The 23,563-nt window shown below is 34.7% G+C and overlaps 1 protein-coding gene across 2 annotated transcripts in view; it reads right to left on the bottom strand.

Annotated features, from left to right (window-relative positions):
• Nucleotides 1–542: 542 nt before the first annotated feature.
• Nucleotides 543–23,563, bottom strand: part of CCDC192 (coiled-coil domain containing 192) — a 321,145-nt gene continuing 298,124 nt past the window's right edge. For both annotated transcript variants that reach the window (XM_051998280.1, XM_051998288.1), the window contains one exon: nucleotides 543–854. In XM_051998280.1, coding sequence (XP_051854240.1) covers nucleotides 583–854 — 272 coding nt within the window. In that variant the 3' untranslated portion in view covers nucleotides 543–582. The remainder of the gene's footprint in view (nucleotides 855–23,563) is intronic.

The following is a 23,563-nucleotide window of genomic DNA, read 5'->3' as shown; positions in this document are numbered from 1 at the left end:
TTTCTTCTAAATTCTTTGGTTTCATTTCAACAAACCCTTTCTAAATGTAACCAAAATGCATACCATAAAGGAAAAAAAAACCTGAAAAATAAAAGGACAGAGCACAGGCTTATTTACTCTACTAAACTGGTAATGCTTTTCCTTCTCTGGCATCTTCCCAGGAGAATTCACCAGTTCAAACCTTTTCATTGCTCCAATTCTCCTTTCACAATACAGATGCATATAAAAGGAGTTTGGTTTATTTTCTTCCTCCAAGAGCAGTTTTAATGAGTTCCTTCACTACTTAACTTCTTCTGTGTCTCTCTTCCCCCACATGTCCCACTGTCACTGAAACCTGGCTAATGATTTATAAACATCATTAGAACTCTGATTGAAAGCTTGCCTTCCTAGATCCTGCAGATTGATGCTGGCTATATAATGGGGGGATTCAAAGGCAGACTTTTGCGTTGGCTTCTTAGCCCTTTTCCCTATCCTTCCAACAGATTCTCTTGACCTTGAGACTGATACATAGTGAAGCTACTTCAGTTTGCTGTCTAGCTTGATGATTTAATAAACTTTTATTGTCTGCTTACTAAGCAATCTTTACAAATTGTCATCAATGTCCACAAAAGTATTGTTATCATTACAAGCACTTGATGCTTCTGGAAAGTTTTCAATTTTGACCATTGCAATTGCTCGCTCTGCTTCCAGCTGTTGTATCTTCTTTTCCTTTTCCTCTAAAATGTCTTCTAACTGATTGAGCTTCTCTGTCTGTAGTGACACTTGTGTAGACAACTCCATAATCAGACTAATTCTTCTATCTCCTTCTTCCACAGGTGGAAGGCCTTGGCAGGACTCTTCCAGAGAGTTTCCTTCTAAAACAAACAAGAGAAGGAAAATTGGGATTGTTTTAATTGGATTTTCTGGAACCCAATGACAGGGAAACATAAAGAGCTGCATTTTTCAATTCTTAAAAAAGAAAACAGAGGAAACAAAGATGTTCATTAGCAGAAAGTAAGAACCAATCATTGCTCATGTCAAGCTATGTTGATGAAGAGTAATCAGAGCCATGCTTTAGATCATTGCTAAAATAATAAGTAAAGATTAATTCTCACTTTCTCAAAAGTGAGAATTTCAAATTTCTCATTTTATGAGAATTAATCTTTGCAAATTCCTACGACCTGTAAACTTATCATAGCAATCACTAAGACTAGGGATAGAATTAGCATGTTAAACTTATGAACAGTCTATCCCAAAATTCCTGAAGGAAAAAATAATATATGAATTTCATAAAAGGCAAGATCAGGTAAGGAAAAAACTATCCAATTTAACATTCAATTCATTTTTATTCAACTCAATTAAAAACATTTATCTTGCCTCCTTTTCAGATTAAAGCATTAATGAAAAGAAAAATAACTCTCCTGTATCAACCCATCGAACTCTCAGTAGTTTACAGCTTTACAAATATTATCTAATTCATTCTTCTCAACATACTTCTAAAATAGGCATAGTTAGAATTATTATCTATGTTTTACAGAGAACATAGGTTTGTGCAAAGTCAAACAGATATTGAGTAGCAAAGTCAGGAATTTAAAGCCTAGGATTTCTAATAAAATCCAACAGGGTCTTTTCAGGAATTTTCACTCTCAGTAACAGAGTAGAGATAATTTCAGAAAGCAATTAAAACAATTCTAAGAAAAGTTTCTCCAAACACTGCCAACCAGAAAATGCAAAGGTACATTTTTTTAAAAAGATTTTTAAGCCTCTCACAAACTTTTAATACAACCATGTTCCTGAAAGGGGTAATAACTTATTCCTTATCAATAATTGATGGGATTCTCATCTCATTCTCATCTCAATCTCAGTTAGGTTGGGATCAAGACCCTTCTGAAAATAGGAACCAGGATTAAGGCCTATTACAAGAAGTTATGAGTTAGAAATGTTCCAAAGATGAAGTCCTTTTGTCCTTAGTTCACAGTTTTGCATGGGTCTAGAAGGGCTGGCAAGGATGCCCTCAGCTTTTATTTAGTCCAAGAATCTAAGCATTAGCATTACTTCTCCCATCTCCTCAAAAAAGTCTCAATAGCAGAGTTATCTAAGTTGCATTTAAATGACTATTACATGCTAAAAGAAAAATAACTACTATAGTTTTTAAAAATCACCAATGTTTGTATAGCAGATAAGAATTATTATGGAAAAGGGGTCCCCATTTTATTGATGAAGAAACTGAGGCTCACAGAGCCTGTATAACATGTCCTTATACATGAGTCCAAATTCAGTATTCTTCCTATCAACCCATTGTGCTTCTAGTGCTTATCCAAGTATCAATAAAAGCATATCCTAAATAATGAAATCTTTAGTTATAAAAAAATGTTTTCTAGGGTAATTAAGGCTTTATCTCTAGGGAGATAATACCACATGGTGATATGATACCTGTAAAACTGCTAAGTATAAGATAGACTTATTACTGGAGTACAAACCTGCTAATGATCCAAAATGTGTTTAGGGGAGAGGGGAAGTGTAGGAGAGGAAGAGATGTAGGATTTGTAATCTGTTGTCTTACATTAGTAAATTTCTCTAGGGACAATGTAATAAAAATAGAGTATATTGAATTGCATAAACAGCCCAATCCCTAGACTTTTTTTTTTTTAATCCCTAGACTTTTAAAAAATTAACTAGAGGAAAATTTAGGCTTTTACTAATTAGTCCCACAATCAGTAAGCATTCATTAAGTGCCTACTAAGTGCCAGATACTATACTGAGCCCTAGGAATACAAAGAAAAGCAAGAAACAGTCCCTGTTCTTGAGGAGCTCTAGGTCTAATAGTGGGGGAGAAAACAACTATGTACAAATAAGATATGCAACAGGATAAATATGCAAATGATAATGTTGAGGTTCAGAAAGAGACCCCAACAGATTGGAGTCACAGACCAATGTCAAGAGGTGTCTGAAAAGAATTTATAGGCTCATCTTCAAGTCAAGGAGCAAAGTTTTTAGTGATTGTGACACCAGTTAAAGTAGGGCTAAGTTCCAAAAGAATTTAGCAAAGGACCAGGAGCAAGAAGATGAATTTACAGGGAAAAAATTGAGAGATTAGGTGCTTCACCTCATGGATAGGCTAATTTATGACTACAAATACAAGGTACAAATGAAGAGTGGTCTTATAAGTAGAGTTAAAGAATGGTTTGGTATGCACCTCATTATCTCAGAAACTTTGTTATTACTGTCAAGCATATTGTTATCTGATAGCCAGCATAGTTTGTGGCACTCCCAGGTTAATTAGCCTTAAAATTATTGCTATATCCTCCTTAGGAACTACATTATATCAATAGTGTTAGTGGATTGTTCTTAAGATGGCAGAATAAGATAAAATAGAAAAGCCCAATGCTCTATCACAACTAAGGAAGGAAGGAAGGAAGGAAGAAAAAAAAAAAGCATGCTTCATCATGAGTCCTTTGGGATTGTCTTGGATCATTGTATTAGTGAGAAAGTAAGACAATTACAGATCTATATTGTACTGTGTACAACATTCTCCTGGTTCCTCTCACTTTACTTTGCATGAACTCATATAAATCTTTCAGATCTTTTGAAAACCATCCTGCTTATCATTTCTTATGGCACAATAACATCCCATCATAATCATATGCCACAACATGTTTCCCAATTGATAGGCATTCCCTCCATTTCCAATTCTTAGTTACCACAAAAGTAGCTGGTATAAATATTTTCAAACAAATTGATCCTTTTCCTTTTAAAAAGTTTTTCTTCAGGATATTCCCGAATATTCCTGAATCAAAGGGAATGCCCTTTGGGCATAATTCCAAATTGATCTCCATCAGTTGGAGATCTGATCCACCGGATCACTTCACAACTCTACCAACAGTTTTCCCACATCCCCTCCAACATTTATTATTTTCCTGTTTTGTCACATTAAGCAATCTGATAGGTGTGAGATGTTACCTCAGAGTTAATTCAACGAACATTTCTCTAATCAATAGTGATTGAGAGTATTTTTTCATATGTATGTGGATAGCTTTGATTTCTTTGTCTGAAAACTTGTGGTTCATATCCTTTGATCATTTGTCACTTGGGTAATGACTTATATTCTTATAAATTTGACTCACTTTTTGATCTAATTGAAAAATAAGGCCTTTAACAGAGATACTGGCTGCAAAGGTGATTGTGATTTCTATTTTTGTGAGGAGAAAATGGAAGGCTGCACCCTGCTATTGGTCTTGACACAGGATAGGCAAGATATAAGACTTTCATACATACTCCCACCTCTAAAGAAACTACCAGATTCAATATATATGTCTCTACTACACATAAAAATATCCTCATTCTGGGTTTAAGGTGTAAAAGATTAAGACTAAAAATACTTTTCCTGATTATTCTCAATGTGATAGTTATACTTAGCTTACTAACCCTAACTTAGCTTCCTTCAACCAACAACTAGTGGTCTAAATTATCATGAATGGTTAAGAGACCTCTTTATCAAACTAAATAATTATCAGATCTTAGGAAAATTAAGTTAATGGGAATAGAACAAAGAATATGGAAAAGCAAATGAACTCATCAGTTGAGAGCAAGATAAGATCTCAATTTCACCCCAAGAAGAATGAGAGCAATATAACTGCTTAGCATACTCTTAAGATTTCAGGCACTGGGAATCAAGGGACATTTTGAGGACAAGCCTCCTTTCCTGGATGTATTTCTAGGATAATCTCATATCCACTATTCAAAAGTCCTTATTTGCTTCTCTCAACTCATGTTCATAAGTATATAATATTGTGTTCTGTGGTTTTTTAAATAATTAAGAGTTATATTTCCTTACACATGTGCATTATTAGCATCACAGAACAGTTACTTAAGAGAACTGCCCCAGAAAAAGAGAGGTAACACAAGTTATAGGGGCAGAGACTGACATATACCATGTAGGAACAGTGAAACAGTTGATTTGATCATTTTGGGTTCCAGACGAGGGAACTGGGATAGTAGACAGCAAAATGTTATGGAAGAAAGACTTTCATGAAATACCAGTTCAAGGGAGGCAGTCATTCACTAGTCAGGTGATTGGTGACCAGGGCAGAAGTTATTCTCATACAAAGTCTCCAATTTGGGCATCAAGCTAATTGTTAAGAAGGTGGGTAGACTTGAGGGATTGAACTATGTTTCAAGATTTGCAAACATATAGCATTTCTAAAAACAACATTTTTGTTAGTGTGTGTGTGTGTGTGTGTGTATGTGTGTGTGTGTCTAATGCATTGTTGGTGGAATTGTGAAATGATCCAACCATTCTGGAGAATGACTTGGAACTATGCTCAAAGTGTATAAAACTATCCTAAAGATATCTTTAAAGGAGGGAAAGGGACCCACATGTGCAAAAATATTTGTAGCAATCTTTTCTGAAATAGCAAGGAACTGGAAATTGAATGAATGCCTCTCAATTGGGAAATTGAATAAGTTATGGTATGTGAATGTAATGGAATATTATTATTCTATAAGAAATGATTGGCAGACTGATTTCAGAAAATCCTGGGAAGACTTACATGAACTGATGCTGAGTGAAGTGAGCAGAACCAAGGAAATACTATACAAGTAGCAAGAAATTTATGTGATGATTAACTGTGATGGACTTGGGTCTTATATCCAATGTGGTGAATAAAGGCAATTCCATTAGATTTGGGATGGAAAATACCATATACATTCAGAAAGAGAACTATGGAGACTGAATATAGATTGAAGTATAATATTTTCACCTTTTTGTTTGTCTTTTTTTTTTCTTGTTTTTTTCCCCTTTTTCTTGCATAACATGATAAATATGGAAATATATTTTAAAGAATTGTATATATTTAAACTATATGAGATTAGGATAAGTGAGGGAGAAAGAAATTGAAACAAAGTCTTACAAAAAGGATGCTGAAAACTATATGTAGTTGTAAAAATAAAATACTACTGAAAATTAAAAAAAAAATGCATCTGAATGAAGTAGCATCCTAGTGTCATTAAAAATGCTCCAATTTCCCAAATGTAACCTAAACTATTCTCTTCCTTCTGTTTAAATTTGAGATCAATTTATTATTCATCCACAGATCTGTCCCAAATTTACATGTTGCTCTAATAACTCAGTGGACTGACTATTCTACTGTGTCATATTCTGGACATTAATTATTTTTTATCCATTTAATTTTTCCTATCTAGTTTTTCATAATAATATCAAATATTATTAAGGAGGTCTTAAAGAACTTTCTGGAGTTTAATGCAAAATAGGATTAGAAAAAAGATGTATTTAGAGAAGCTATATGTAACTTCTTACATTTGGATCATATGCATGATATTGTCTAGGATATTGGAAAATACCTTTGACAAGTATTAGTTTGTATCTTAATATATGTTAATAGGTGGGTGTTGAACAAATTTACCATTTATATTTTGCCCATTATGTATCACCTACAGTGTTAAGTTCTTTTACAAATATTATCTCAGCTGATCCTCTTAACCTTTTGAAATACATGCTATTATGCTCATTTGTAATTGAGAAAAGTGACATTACCCAGGGTCATGCAGTTAGAAAGTGTCTGATACTGGATTTGAACACAGTTCTTCCTGACTCTAGATTTAGTTCTCTATTCATTTTACCTTTTGCTGTCTATAGTTGTATATATCAAAGAATTTTGTATATTTTAATAGGTGCATGAGTGACTCTTTGTTGAAGGTGAGCATTTAAATCTTCTTTGTGCTCTATTAAATCAAATAAGATTTTGTAATTAATAAATAAATAATAAACACAAAAAAAGTGATTGTGTGTGCATACCTTAAAAAAAAAAAAGTAAGCAACTGGATGAAAAGAATAAAAAGAGAATGTAAATGACCCAAAAGACTGAAAAGATACTAAACAATTCATAGATGAACTCCCAAAGACCCTAAGACCAAATAAATTGTTCAATTAATTCAATCAATCAGAACTTTCAAGGAACAATCAACTCCATCATTACATAAACTATCTGCAAAAATTGGAAAAGAAGGGATAGTATAATACTTCTATAATGCAAATATGGTTTTGCTATCTAAACAAGGGAGCAAGTCAAAAAAAAGGACAAGTGTGCCTTGTGTACCTAATGAAGTCCATGTGCCTAATGAATAATACAGAAATTTGAAAATGAAATATTATCAAAGAATCTACAGTAATGCATTAAAATGGTACAATATAATCAAATAGGATTTATACTAGGAATTCAGGGTAGGAAAAAGCATGACTATAATAGAACTAAATAAGAAAGCAATCAGAATCACATCATTACATCAATAAATACAGAAAAACCTTTTGAAACAAAATACAACACCCATTTCAATTAAATAGTAAAGAATAAATAGACCTTTATTTAATACAGCAGATTTGTTGCTCAGTCACTTTTAGTTGTATCCAACTTTTCATGACCCCTTTTAAGATTTTCTTTGTAAAATTACCGGAGTAGTTTGACATTTCTTTTTTCAGCTTATTTTATAGATGAAGCAACTGAGGCAAACAGGACTAAGTGGCCCACCCAGGATCACAGAACTAGCAAGTATCTGAGGCTACATTTGAATTTAAGAAAATCAGTCTTCCTAATTCCAGGCTGGGCACTATATCCACCATGCCATCTACCTGCCCTAATATAGCAACTAGTATCTACCCCTAATATTAAGAGTTAGCTTTTTATATATAATGGTGATAAGCTTAAAACCTTTCCAATGAGATGAGGGCCAAGAAATGATCTTTAGTTCTACCCTTATTATTTAAGATAGTATTAGAAGTAGTAACTAGCAATCAGACAAGAAGAAAAAAAATGAGAGAGTAAGTATAGTGAAAGAAGAAACAAAATAGCCACTTTTGCGAATGCTGAGATAACTGGATATCAATTTGAAAGAAATTGGATTTAGACCAAGATCTTATGCTATATACCAAACTAATGCCCAAATAAATATATGACCTAAATATAAAATGCCAAATCACCAAAAATTAGAGGAGCAAGATATTACATATGAATGGGGAGAAAACTTGTGATGAAATAAGGGATAGAGAAGATAATAGAAGAAAAAATGAGCAATTTTTAGTACATAAAATTAAAAAGGGATTGCACAAATAAAATTAAGATAGTTAAAATTAGGAGAGAAATAGCTGACTGATATCCAAATTAAATAAAGTGATTCAAATAAATAAAAGTAGTTATTTCTCAATAGATGAAGTCAGAAGATATAAAGAAGCAGTTCTCAAAGAAAGAAATCAAAATGATTAACAGCTATAAGAACAAATGTCCTAAATCACAAATAATTCAAGAAATGTACATTTAAACAATTTTTGAGTTTTCACTTCATACTTACTTACCAGATTGTTGTGATTGTTGTTGTTCAGTCATAGCCAACTCTTCATGACTTGGTGGAGGAAAATGTCCATGGGGTTTTCTTGGCAAAGATATTCCTTTTATAATTTTGCATAGGTAGGGGGTGACTTGCTCTGAGCTATCCAACTAGTATCTGAGGCCAGATTTGGAATCCATTTTTTCTGATTCTAGGCCCAGTATTCTATCCACAGTACTACCTACTTTCCAAATTAGCAAAAGTAGTTATTTTAAAAAATCAGAAGTGAAAAATTACAACTTTTGGAAAGATTGTAGACACTGGTATGCTAATCATAGAGTTACAAATTGGTCCAGCCTTTCTAGTGAGCATTTTGGAACTATGCAATACAAGTCACAAAACTCTACATAAATTTTAGTCCAATAATATAACTCAACTATTAGGGTGAATAATCTTAATTAGAGAAAGAAGAAAAGAGCTATGTGTACAAAAATTTAAATAGCAGCTCTTTTGTTGAATCAAAAAAAAAAAAAAAAAAACCAAAGAAAAGGATTGCCTCTCATTTGAGGGAAGCTAGGTAACGTGATACTAAATACATCATGGTGTATGAAAATAAGGGAATATTATTGCACTGAAAGAAATGACCAGTGAGTTGCAGAGTGAGGTTGTTGTTGTTTGTCCTTCATTCTTAAACATGACCATAATACCAGGGAGGTGATGCCATAACATGCAAGTGAGATAAAAAGATTCATAATAACTTTTGTATAATAACAGCACTATTGTCAAGAAAAACAGCTCTAAAACACTTAGGAATTTCAACCATTACAAACAGCCATGATAAAGCTAGAAAACTAAGGAGGAATATATTTATTCAACTCTTAATAGAGGGGGGATAGACTAAAGGTATAGAACAAGGTTACATTTTTGGATACTGATTATACTTATTTATGATATAGATTATGTTTTTCTTTTTTCTATTTAGGAATAAGGTATTCAGGGAGGAAGAAGGAAACTATAAATAGGGATATCAAAAAAGAAAGAAAAGAAAGTCACTGACACATTTTTTAATAAGTATGCATATAAGAGAATTCAAGATAGTTCAGAAAGAAATATGTAATCAGGATAACTTTGAAAGCAACAAGTTTAAATTATTATAGACAAGAAAAAAGAATAGCAAGCTGAATATAATTTGGATTTGCATTTTCAGGTGTAATCCTCTTTTTATGATCTATTTTACAAATGAAAGTGTTCTCTTTTTGTTATTTGTTAAATTTAAAATAAAAATAATTTTAAATAGTGGTATTGTTATGACAAGCATTATAAGAACAATTTGTAAACATCCTGCTGTTGAAAAAATGTATTATTATCCTTGCTGGGAATTTTGAACAAATATCTGTAGCCTGAGCTCTTTATAACATATCAATGAGAGGCAGTCTCAAAATAGGGCCAGCAGCATCAATGCAGGGATCTTGGGTTGAGAAAGAACATTGAAGAGGAACAGGACAGAACATTTATTTTTCCAAATAAAATGTCTATTTTTAACCATAGTAGTATTGTGAGAAAATATGATCCCTAGTTCAAACTAAAATTGCAAGGCTAAAGGTATGATGATGTTTAGGGAAATAACCTAACTGAACACAGAGAGACTGATATAATAACATTTAGACATTTGAAGAGAAATGAAGAGCAGGCCAAGAGAGTGTGGGAGGAGGAGGGAAGGGGGGGGGGGGAGAGAGGAGAGAGAGAGAGAGAGAGAGAGAGAGAGAGAGATAGAGAGAGAGAAAGAGAGAGAGAGAAACAGCATGAAGCTATAACTTACATTTTACTTAATCTTCCCTATGCTTAAGATTTATTCTCTAGTCCCACACCCACAAGGGACATGGCCAAGATGAGTGTTTTAGGAAACAGAAAATAGGTGACCTATGAATGAAATGGATCTCTCTATCTCTATGCAAGATGAAATAGTAACAGGAAACTAAAAACTAAACAAAACAAATCCCAAAATACTCATCACTCTTTCCGGATGTTCTGGAAGTAATTTAGCTAAGTTAGGACTGACAAAATACTGTAGAGATTTGGTCAATTCAAAAGAAAAAAAAAAAAGAGGACCTTTTCTCTTGGTGACATTTACTGGATAGTTTTGTTCAGAACATTGTAGAGATTGTTGTTGTTTATCCGTTGTTCTGAAGGAGGACCAAGACATCAAGGAGGGACTACATGACATGCAAGTAAATTGGTTTTAAATGAGAGAAGACTGAACAAGATCACTTGCCTCGCCTTCCCCTCCAGAGCCATCTGGATCCAATGACCAGATCAGGATGACTGGAGGTACTATCCTTGGTGCAATGAGAGACCTTGGCCTTTTTAAACTCAGGTCTTTACCAGGTCTCAATTTGACTGAGGCAATTACAAGAGAAGAGGAGATATAGTCCTCTATGTAGTTGTGTGTAATGTTTGCAGAAAGCACTTTGCTTAGTGTCTAAATTAGACTACAAGATCTGTGTTCACTCAGCCTTCTTCAGTGCAGAACTTAGTGGGGATTGTGCATCATAGAATTGTAGAAGCTTAGAATTAAAGAGAGGCCTCAAGCACATTTCTAAAGCACTTTTAAAGCTTATAAAAAATTTTTTCACAAAGAAAAGTTTATGAAATTTATTTTCTTTTATCTCTTTCTAGTATTTTCTTCATTTTGCAGACAGGGAAATTAAGGCTTAATAAAATTAAATGACTTGTTTCTAGAAAAGATGCTATCTCTAATCACATTTGCTGTTCTAGGCAAAAACAAAACAAAACAATACAACAACAAAAAACTCTCTTCTTCTTGTGATATCCTCACACATTCTTATCCCCAATCAGCTTTACCTGAACTGTCTCTGTATCCATTCTTAATTTTCTCTTTACTAGCTTCTTCTACTAGATCTTAGCTCAAAACTTCTTAAATTGCCTGGGGTCATATAACTGAATGTGGGGGTCATGAAGTTGGGATTTATCATTAGCAAATGTTTGATTGGTATACCTATTTTATATACCTATATGCTTGGGGTTGTATAAAAATTTCTCAGGTGGAAAGAGATAATAAGTGGAAAAAGTTTAAAAAGCCCTGTTCTAAATATTTCAAAGTCCAATCTTTTTGTACAGCAAAATAACTGTTTGGACATGTATACATATATTGTATTTAATTTATACTTTAACATACTTAACATGTATTGGTCAACCTGCCATCTGGGGAAGGGGGTGGGGGAAGGAGGGGAAGAGTTGGAACAAAAGGTTTTGCAATTGTCAATGCTGAAAAATTACCCATGCATATATCTTGTAAATAAAAAGCTATAATAATAATAATAATAATAAAAGAAGCCCTGTTCTAGACTACATTGTGAGTCCACTTCTATATATCCTCTACCTTTTCTGTAAATGATCTTTCCACATCTTGCCCTCAATTGAAATCTAGCTTCTCCTGATAATACCACTTATCTTGAAGCACTATGCAGGGCCAATCAATGGTCATTATAATTTAGAACTTGAGGTCTGGAGGTGTCAACATTATACCTATACATATACAAACCAATAAAAAAATTAGCACTAAGCTTTTAAAAAGAGAACATTCTTCAACAACCATTTCTAAATAACAACTTAAACCATCTCTCCCTATACCTAGCTGATCCAATAATGGTACAACAGAAAGGATACCATATTTGAGAGTCAAATCAAGGCCTGGCTTCATATCTAGATTCATATGCTTATCATTGTAATATCTATCATTGTGACTTTGGAGAAGTAGTTTCAGTATCTGTAAAATTAGGTGGTTGGATTAGATATCCTATCAGATCCCTTTCAGTTCTGTGATCTTTGAGTTTTGTGTTCTTTACAATTCAATGATATCTGGATCAAATTCTCCTCTAAACTTGTGGTCTTCCATAGTGACTAACATCTGTTGAAAGTACTGTCAACATCATGGCCTCAGATTCAATGCACTTTATTTCTATTCCATTTCAGTTTGGTTCACCTGGTAGTTTGTCATCTCTTAAAACTGTTCTAGCTCCCAAATTTTGCACTTAGAAATTTTCTTCCCTAATGACAATCCAAGTCTCTACCCCTTCCATGGCTTCAGAGGCCAGAGTTGGAAATGAATGAACTCATTTTTTTTTTTAACTATCTTTGCTGCTTTCAGTTTCTCAAACCTTTCCTATTTCACAGATAATAACTTTCTTAAATGGCAAAAATGGAAAGAGCACTGGATGTGAAGTAAAAAATTCCAGCTCTACTGCTTACTAGTTCCAGTTTGACCACTTACAAGTTGTAGGTCAAATACACACTATTTGGAGGCAGCTTTTAGGCAGCATTTCCCAAATGGCTACTTTAGTGGAATGCTTCTCAGACAGACAAAGCTAATGAGTAGCATCGGCCTCATTATGGGCTTTAATTAGAAGAACTACCTTTCAGGGTACTTTTGACACTAGACACTGGAACATAAGAACTGAGAATGAAAGGCCCATCATATAAAAAGGTTTCAATTGTTCATGTTTCCTTTGGAATGGGAATTCTCATCTCTTCCCTCACCTGCACATTGGTAGGACCATGGAGGACTAGAACTGTTTAAGCTAGTAAAAGTTAGAGAGAAGAGTTTTTGAGCCTCTCTTCTTGTTGATTATGAAGTTAGTGTTCAAAGTTGTAGAATTGTCTAATTCTAGAGTCTAGCCCATCAAAATAAATTCAGTGGTAGTCAGGTTCCCTAAGATAGCTCATCTGCCCGTGGTCAGCAATTGTTGCTAGTGGTAATTAGGAAGGTGGGCCCCTTCTTCATGATGAGTTTTCCCCTAAATGATGGCTGAAGAGGCTGGGATAGAAGAAAGGGCTAGGGTGGTTGGGGAAACATTATTATTTGGAAATTTTTTTGAGTTAAAATCCTGGGCTATTTCCATCAAGATCTAATGAGAAATGGCAGTCAAAATGATTTGACTCACTCAGAAGTTTATAAGAAGCCATTGACTTCCCTGAGGCAGTAAAGTAAGAGGTTAGATTTTACTTTAAGCATTATTATTATTTCCTGAAGTTTTTATGACACTGCCTACTATTGTTGATGTCACCACATTTTTACTAATTAATTATTTTGTTTTGAGCATTCTAAGCATAAGAAGTCAAGGTGATTTATTGACTGGATTATAACAAGAGACAGAAACAAAATCTAAGTGTCTAGCACCAGGGGAAGGAAAGCAGCTTTCTGGATGAATGGCATACATATCCCTATTAGTTATATAAAGTGGAGGGACAACTTTAACTGGAGAGGAACTTCAACGGAATGGTTCCTGGAAATAGGGACAATCTGGGCATAGTGCAGACAAAAGCACAGAGAGCCTCATAAGAACAGTCCTACATAAGAAGGACAATTCATTGGCAAAGGTACAGGTATTAGAGGGTGAATCCCAGGCAGAGTGAGTGAAATTCATGGAATACAGTGCCTCCAGGCATAGGTATTTAGCTCTGGCAATGTTATGGAATAAGAAGCCTTCCTGGGATTCCTATACTCATCCAGAAATTGAACAGATGCCTTTACAATTGATTTTAATGTGGACAAAGGTCAGAAGTCTGGTACCTCATTGGTAGGACAGGCCCTGTCAGCGCCTCCTCATACTTGTCAGCGCCTCCTCATACTTGTGTGTCCCTAAACTACAAGATTAACTTAGCTCTTCACCTATAAAAATTGGAGAATAAAAGACCTACTTCAGCAATATTTGTTGGAAGCAAAGTACCTTGTAAATCTTAAAGGAATCTAAACAATATAAACTAAACACATAATCATTCCAGCAGGGCTCTGGGTACAACTTTAGAGTAAGTCCTTTTTAATCCCCAATCTTGGATAATATCTTCTACTTTTTTTCCCTATATTTTGAATCTTATTTTTGCTTCTGGGCTATTAATTATCCCTGAGCAAAGTCACAAAACTATGCTGAGTCCACTACAAATCCATCCCATCTGCTCCTACTGCTGGTTGGCAAAATTTTTATTTCTTTCTAGCAGTTTTCTGTTTAAATTCTCCATAGTAGCTATTCCAAACTTCTTCTTCTCTTCTAAAATCTCTATTTCACTCTTAGAAGACAACTTTGCTGTGTTCTAAGTCCAGTACGCTGCTAACAAACATCCCTGGGGAGAGAATCAGGAGCAGCTGATACAATTGAGACTGGCAATGGGAGACTAGATCTGATGTGGCAGCTTCCTTATCTCTTATTCCTTTTTCTGGTCCCTCCAAGTGTGCATAAGCTCAGTAACAACGGAAAGCATGACCCAGATTGCTACCAAAACCTGTGAATGTTTCTTAAATTCCACACAATGATGACAAAAGGGAGGATACTTAAAAACAACATGACAGGCCTTAAAGCCTTCCAGGTTCTGAGCTTGTTGCTCATCAAAGGCTCTTTCCACAACAAATAATATTTTCTTCCTTCATTTGTGCTATACCTCAAACTTCAATTTTCACTTCTATAGAAATTTCTATAGAAAATTTCAATTTCTAGAAAACCAGAAACCTTAGAACTTTTCTATGGGGAGTTTGAAAATTTTCATTGGCCAAAAGACTGCAACAAAGTAATCAGGCTTTCCTACCTGCAGATATGAGTTATAAAAATAAGAATTCACCATTGAACTGGAGCTAATGATCATCACCTGCATCCAGCAGGGGGATGGTCTAGTGAGAACAGTACAATGACACCATCTTCTGATGATGCAAAGCACTGGCCCTCCACTGCAGAGCACAAGTTTCCCTTGTGTACTCTGTTGACACTTACGCTACCTGCATTTGGGGGAAGGGGTACACTAATTTTAGTGGGGGAGAATTTTGTAAATCTCTATTTCACTGTTTTGTTAATGCCTTTTCTTTTAACTAGCTGATTCATTTGGCTGACTGGAAAAAAACATTACAATTGTGGGGCTCATGAATGGGTTTTTTTTTTTTTTGTATGTGTGTGTGTGTGTGTGTGTGTGTGTGTGTGTGTGTGTGTGTGGCTATTGTCCCACAGAATACTTTGAACCTGAAAGTGGAAGGAGCTACATTTTTAGCAAAAAAAATTTGCTATTTTTCTCTTAAAGAGAAAAAAGCAAAACATCAAAACTTAGCATCATGTTAGCTATGTCTGACAACATTTACAACATTCCACACTCATGTTTTTTCTACATCCTCAAAGAAAAGAGAAAAGCACATTTTCTCGAATCTTTTCCAGGGTCAGAGATCTATAGTCCCTAAATTCCTATAGCTATATATATATATGTGTGTTTGTAGTTAGGACTAATCTCTCTACTGGGCTCATGTCTCACATCATCAATTGCCTCTTGCACATCTCATAATGAATACCCCATAAACATGCAAAGCTCAATGTGTTCAGAATGGAACTCATTATCTTTTTGCTGAAATCCTCCTCTGTTCCCAGTGTCTCTATTACTCTCAAGGATATCACCATCCTCCTAATCATTGATCCACAGCCTCAAATTCCTGACTTCTCAAATTCCTTCATCCCACATGACCAATGTGTTGTCGATCCATGATTTCTAACTTCAAAACATCATTTGCATTTACCACTTCCCTTCTATCACATAGCCATAACCGTAGTAGTGTAACCCTAGTAGTGTCCTCCATTACCTACTCTCTAGACAACTCTAATAACCATTTAATTTAATCTCCATCTGAGGTCTTTATCTATCCTTCACTCAACCACCAACATGATCTTCCTGAAATACAGTTCTGACCTTATCATCCCTAACCTCCACTCTCAGCTCAGTAAACTCTCTATCTCCATTGCCAACAGGCTCAAATATAAAATCATCTGCTTGGCTCAATTAAAGCCCTTCTCACCCTAGTATCTTTCCATTCTTTTTACATTTAATTTCTCTCCACTCACTCTACAATGCAGCTCACCTGCTCTCCCTTACATAACCATGTTACATCTGCTGTCTCCATCTATTTATTTTCATAGGCTATGCTCCAAGTTTGGAAAGCTCTTTCTCTTCACCTCTAGCTCCTAGGCTCAAGCCCAAATCCCACTTCCTAAAGATTTTTTTCAGATCCACTTCAATGTTACTCCCTATCTTCCATTTATACTGTACCTATTTTATATTTTGCTTTTTTAAATAAACCCAATATTTAGCACATAGAAAATACTTAACAAATGATTTTTGAGTGACTGACCACATTCACAAATCCTACTATATTTGGCCATTCCCCAATAGATGATCATTTGATTTGTTTCTATTTCTTTGCTACTACAAAATGCTAATACTAATATTTTAGTGCATATAGAACCTTTCTATCTTTGAGCTCAGTAGAGTATATCCTAGCAATAGGATCTTTAGGTCAAAAGCTATAGACACTTTTTTCCAGCTGATCGAACAGCTTAACAACTCCACCAAACATTTCCATGATTCTGGATCCTCCTCACTTTTATTACATATGTTTTTATATATAGTGTACCTTTTATTAAATATCTATCTTTTGTCATTCTTGCAGATTTACTAACTACAAAGTGATGCTTCATAATTGTCTTGATTTGCATTTCTTTAGTGCATGTCAGACAGAATGACCTCAATGTTAAGAAGACCGGTTTTCAAGACCTGGTTACTTCCTCTGACACACACAGGCTTTGTGACAAGGACATGTCATTTAATTTCACAGGACTTCAAGCAATTATGAAAGTTGCAGAGAATGTGCCAACTTTCACTGGTAGAGGAAATTTCCTGGCTTAGGAATTACTTATGCTCATTAAGATATAAGTCAAATTGCTATCCCTTTTGTTTAGTGGTTTGGAACAATCTTTCATATGATTGTAAATAGTTTATAATTCTTCTATTAAGAACTGGATGTTCATGATACAACCATTCTGGAGAGCAATTTGGAACTATGCATAAAGGGCTATAAAACTGTGCATACCTTTTGATCTAGCTATACCATTACTAGGTCTGTATCCAAAAGAAATCAGAAGAAAGGGAAAAGGACCCACATGTTGTACAAAAAATATTTATAACAGCTCTTCTGTGGTGGTAAAGAATTGGAAATTGAAAGGATGCCTATCAATTGGGGAATGGTTGAACAAGTTGTGGTATATGAATGTAATGAAATTTTACTATTCTATAAGAAATGATGAGTAGGCAGATTTTAGAAAAAACTGGAAAAACCTATATGAACTGATGCTGAATAAGGTGAGCAGAACTGGTTTTACTTATAACATATAACAGCTACATTGTGCAATGATCAACTTTGATAGAGTTTGATCTTCTCCAAGATAATTCCAAAAGATATATGATGGAAAATGCTATCCAGAACTGATGGAGTCTTTTTTTTTTTTAATTTTTTATTTAATAATTACATTATATTGACACTCGTTTCTGTTCCGATTTTTTTCCCCCTCCCTCCCTCCACCCCCTCCCCTAGATGGCAAGCAACTGATGGAGTCTTAATGCAAATCAAAGCCTACTATTTGTTTTTGTGTTTGTCTTTTTTCTTTCTTGTGGTATTTCCGTTTTTTAAAATTCTTCTTTCACAATATGATTAATGTCAAGATATGTTTAATATGGCTATTCATGTATCATATATATCAGACTGCTTGCTGTCTTAGGGGGGAAGGAGATTGGGAGAAACATTTGGTACTTAAAATATTACATAAATGAATGTTGAAAAGTTTACATGTTATTGGAAAAAATACTATTCAGTACAAAAAAACCCAAAACAACCCAAACACTTCTTAAGAAAATTTTTAAAAAAAAATTGTATGTTCCTATCCTTTGATCATTTATCCACTAGAGAATGTCATTAGTTGAATACTATTCTTAAAGAATTATGCTGTTTTTGTTGTAATCCTCTATTATCTGTTCTTGCTTCCTTCTTTCATATATGTCTTTAAAATCTAAGTTAATTGGTAAATTTCATGTGCATTCATATTAGTCTCTTTAGACAATTCCCTTTTTTCCCTCCTCACAAAACTATTTCTCTTTGATTCTTCAGAACTGAATTCTTAAGATCTCCCCTTTGGCTGACTTCTCCTAAAGAATTTTGGTACAAGGAATACTTGTTCTTATCCTTTCCCTGAACCCTGTGAAATTTGTTTTCTCAAAATCTAGGAAGGTTGTATGCCAAACTCTTCCTATTTTGAGTTTCTACCACTTCCCTTTATCTAGGTCTATGCTTCTACTACTCATCTATGTAAGGAGCTAGTTTCTCTTCTTTTAATCTGTGAAGTGATTTTTGAAAAAGGCTACCTTCAGGAGTGGCCTAGCATTTTTTTTATCCTATCCTAATTTTCTGTCAGATTTATTGAGGACTATTTTATCCTTCTTAAATTAAATTCATAGTAGCCTAACACTTTTTGGCATCTCTTTTTTGTACTTGAGTCCTTGGCTTTCAAGAGTCACTTTTTTACCTAACCAAATTATAAAATAAGCTGAAAATTCACTGAAATAAATTTTAAAATTTTCTTTGTATATACTAACACAAGTCTTCTTTAGTAACTTTAAAATGGATTTAATTCTTAAGAACAGACTCTAATTTTTTCTTTCTCTTTCAAAATAATTCAACTCCAATGTTAATTTCACTTGACTGAACAAATATTTATTAAAGATCTATTTTGTCCAAGTCAGAAGTCAGGGTGGATAGAAGGACTCTATGGATAATAAGATCTTGGTTCAAGTAGGACTCTAACATAATATGCAACCCAAGGCAATCCCAAAGCTTATAAATTGTAGAATTGTTGCAAATATACATTGATAAAAGTTTCTTACATAGAGTTCCCTTTATCAGTGAAATCTCAAGTTTATAACCCATCTCTCATCCTCACTCCCAAATGTACAACACATTGGGTTAGATTCTGGGGATATAAAGATAAATATTAAATAATTGTTCCTTAAGGAGCTTACATTCCACTGAGGATAAATATAGTATTATTTTGGGAGTATCTAACAATTTAGGGGGTCAAAAAAGTCATAGATGGCATCCGAATTGAGAATTAATAAAAGTTGAATGAGTGTATTTCAGGCATGGGGGATGTAAGCAGGAGATGGAAATACTGAATTTTAGAAACAGCAAATAGACTAGTTTAGCTGGACTATAAAGAGTATGAAGGTGAATAATTTGAAATAAACCTGGAAGATAAGCTCTGGCTAGATTGTGAATGATTTTTAATGTCAACTTAAAGAACATGTATTTTATCCTAGAAGCAATCAGAAATCACTGAAGCTTTTGAAGTAAAGGAGTGATAAGGTCAGCCATCTTCATTAGGAAAATTATTTTTGTGCCTATTGACGAAATTCTAAGGCATCCATCGAAAGCTACAGACAATCTTGCCTGAAAAGAGGAACAGGATTAAAAGACATTCCCAGAATACATGATAAACGGGTCAAGAATCTAGAGAAATATTTTTTTTGAAATAAGTAGACATCACTTCCCTGAGTAACAATTACGACTGGCAGTAATGTGTCTAATATAATTTAAAGTGATCTTTTTCCAGATTGAGCCTGTGAAATGGCCAGGATGCAACAGTGGACTCAAAATGTTCTCTAAAGTGACATCTACATGAAATCAAATCATATAATATAATTAAATAACATTTGAACTGCCAATCAGATCTAACCAGCCTCTAGCCTGTGGGTGGCCAGAGCTGAACAGAGCAGGCTAGAGACAGCAGATTCAGGATTCAAATAGAAGTTTAATTTCAAAGTGAGGGAAACAGCAGATTAAATACATATTCCCTCTTGATTTATGTAATTGTGGCTAGATAAAAAGCCAAACAGTGTAGTATATCAACAGTGAGACAAGGTTGTCTAGTGACAAAAAGTCTGTTCATAGCAAAACTTCTTGTCTGAACATGTTGGTGCTTGTGACAGCTCGGAGATCTTTCCTTCCTCCAGAGAGTGAGCCCCAAGGATTGTTGTTATGCTAAGCTCAGAGCACAGCTTGCTTGCTCAGGAAAACAGGGTCTCTCCTAATAGTATCTTGATATTTCCCCCTTTTGGCCAAATGGAGGGAGTCTGAAAGAACTCCTATCCTTCTGGCCTACAGAGGAAAGACACAAGCCAAGGAGCCAAGAGATGCCCATTGGGCCAGGACAAGATGCTGAGTTGGAGAGACCTTATTTAGCCCTTGTTTGCTTGTAAGGAGAGCAAGAATAGAGAGGGAGAAAAAGCCCAACACATGTTTGAATCAGGACCTTGATGGTTAGGCAGATAATAAAAGGAAAGAGGAGAAAAAACTAGGACAGAATACTCAGCCTTGTCCTGAATTCTGGGATAACTGTTTCCTCTGGATGTCAGCTGAGTCAGTACTAGACAACTCCAGACAACATGGAGGGCCCTAGAGGGTGCTGTCATCCACTCAGGAGCAGGAGCTTTCTTCAGATAATCTAGGAGTCCACACGCACAAATTCGGCAGCTATGGGAGTAATGAGAAAGAGCTGGTAGCTCGAGCTCTTAGCTTGTGATGTACAGTTGTGTGAGAAAACTCTTGCATTAAAGATTAAAGGTTTTGTAGTTAAAAGTTTTTAAATGGTACATAGAGATGGTCCAGTTTTCCAGCCATGTAGGGCTAGTTTCAAACAATGCTATAAGTTTTTCCTCACAATTCCCATAATTGTATAATTATATTAAGTCAGATCACATTAATGTCATGTTAGCTACTTAGAGGGCTCACAATGGACTAATTTTAAGAAGGAACATTTATATATATCTTTTTTCAGAAAAAAATGGTATCTTGATAATAGTATCTTGACAGAACAATTGGCTAACTCATGAAGATTTCTTTGTGGAAATAGAGAAGTTTCTGATGATAATTTAGATGATCACCACCATAAATTACAAATGTTATTCTTAAAATTCTCAGATCATAATAAATGCAGACTATGCCAGAAATGTGTAGAAACTGTGACAGATGATCATAGGTAGCAATAGCTTTTCACCTATCCAACACCTTGCAAGGCATGACCTGGTGGCTAGAATAATCCATCTGAAGCTTGCAATCATTCGTGGATTGACAAATGAGAAATACTTATATTTCAAGTGCATACTTCAAAATGTCCTTGAGAATTCAACAATTTAAATGTAGTGGAACTAGATCATTATCATAGACTAAACTCTTTCCCACAACACTGATTTTAATAGATGCTACAAGACTAAATATATATTATATTATATATAAAAGTATAAATATATATTTATATAATTGTTATATATTTTATATAATATGTATTATGATAAAATATATATGTATTTTATAAATAAATAAATATAAGAGATAATCTCTCAACTAGATAGCTTTAAAGGCTTAAAAATATTTTTTCCAGCTAGTAAAAAAAAAATTAAATCATATGGAAACAAGATAATGTCATCCCCATTATCCTATCTTGTACTAAGGCTGTACTGAACAAGGTTTCAGAGACTACAAAAAAAGAAGTTGAATCTTTCTTTTATTCAACAACAAGAAATAGTTATCTCATCCACCTATGGTTCTTGTTGCCCAGTTTTACAGGCTAAGAAATTGAGTGGCATTTTCAAGCTAATTCCAAACCTTTTCCTGAGGTTCTAAAAATTGCAAGTAAAATTATAATGAAATTGAGGATACAATTCCCTTTAGTTTCAGCATGAGAAAGATCTACATCAAAAATTTAGATTCTAATGCAAACAACTTAGGAATGATAATGCTGATGCCTTCTATTTGTAGAAAGTATATTTTAAAATTTCAAAGCATTGCATATCCTCTGAGATTTGCTGATGACTGAATGCACATAGACTACAGAAAAGCCCAAACACCCATGTGATCTCTATAGGAAGCCATGTGAACTTAGAGGTCAGATGGAGACACATAAGGAAATTTGAAGCTTGAATGAGATCAAGAGGGAAAGGTTTTCTGAGTCTTGATGAAAAAAATGAGAAGATGACAAGATATGACTTATTTGGGCCTAACTAGAAGCCAAAGGGTATACTAACTGTGAGATTATAGCTGAACAGAAGCATCAGCACATTGAGGAACATCTTGGACACCAAGAATCAACCTCAGCCCACTTTTTTGCTCAAAGTATAAGTTGATTGGTTGTTGGGGGTTGTCCTTCCTGCTCTAAAAATACAGAAATGATATCCCTATGTTGGGGTCAAGGTACTGTGGCTGATCAGGGCAACATAAGTTCCTGAGGCCCTGTCACAGATGGGACACAAATAGTCCATATGAATAGTTGAAGTAGAAGGGTCTTTAAATTTGTGCATCTCACATTTCTTTTGAGCTATTGCAATTCTGTTTGCTCATGGAGCACAGTGCATGAAGCTCCAAAACCACAGTTTGATGTGGGCAAGCCATTTTGGGCAATCCTCTGCCAGTGTTTTTCATGTTTCATAATCGATTCTAAAGTCTTTCAAAGTGACCGTAAGACTGTCCTTGTATCATTTCATGTGAGTGCTTGCCTTGTGGGAGCTCTCCATAAAATAGTCCCTTAGGCAAACATATGTTTGGCATTTGAACAATGTGGCCAGTCCATCTGAGTTGCACTCTTTGCAGTAGAGTCTGAATTCTTGGCAGTTTAACTTGAGAAAGAACCTCAGTGTCTGGTACCTTATCTTGCCAGGTGATCTCAGAGTCTTCCTAAAACAATTCAAATGGAAGTGATTCAGTTTTCTGGCATGGTGCTAGTATACTGTCCAGGTTTCACAGGCGTACAACAATGAGGTCAGTACCATGGCTGTAAACCTTTCATTTGGTAGACAGCTTAATACGTCTTCTCTCCCACACATTCCTTTGGAATCTCTTAAACAGCTAGCTCTGGCAATATATGTGTCAACTTCATTATCTATATGGACATCCCTGGAAAATGTACTTCCAAGGTAAATGAACTTCACCACAATATTCAAAATCTCTCTTTTTGCTTTAACTGATGGTTCTGCATATGTGCTGGCTGGTAAATAACCTGTGTTTTCTTGATGTTAATTGTCAGGCCAAAATTAGCACAAGTGACAGAGAATCAATTTATAATCTATTACATTTCAGCCTCAGAGCTACACTGAGTACACAATCAAATGATTGTGAATAAAAAATCATGGCCCAGTTCTTCCTCCATTTTAGCCTTGATTTGTAGCCTTTACAAGTTAAATAATTTACTCTGTATGGTAGCTGGCCTTGATTCCATTTTCATTCTTGTAGAAGGCATCTGACAATATTGCTGAAAACATCATGTTAAAAAAGTAAGGGGACAAGTACACGGCCCTGGTGACTAGGAATGTGCAAGAGCACATGTGC

The sequence above is a fragment of the Antechinus flavipes genome, chromosome 1, assembly GCF_016432865.1.
Source record: "Antechinus flavipes isolate AdamAnt ecotype Samford, QLD, Australia chromosome 1, AdamAnt_v2, whole genome shotgun sequence".
NCBI lineage: Eukaryota > Metazoa > Chordata > Mammalia > Dasyuromorphia > Dasyuridae > Antechinus > Antechinus flavipes.
Note: the sequence above shows the minus strand (reverse complement) of the source record. Positions and strands in the feature narration are given on the sequence as shown.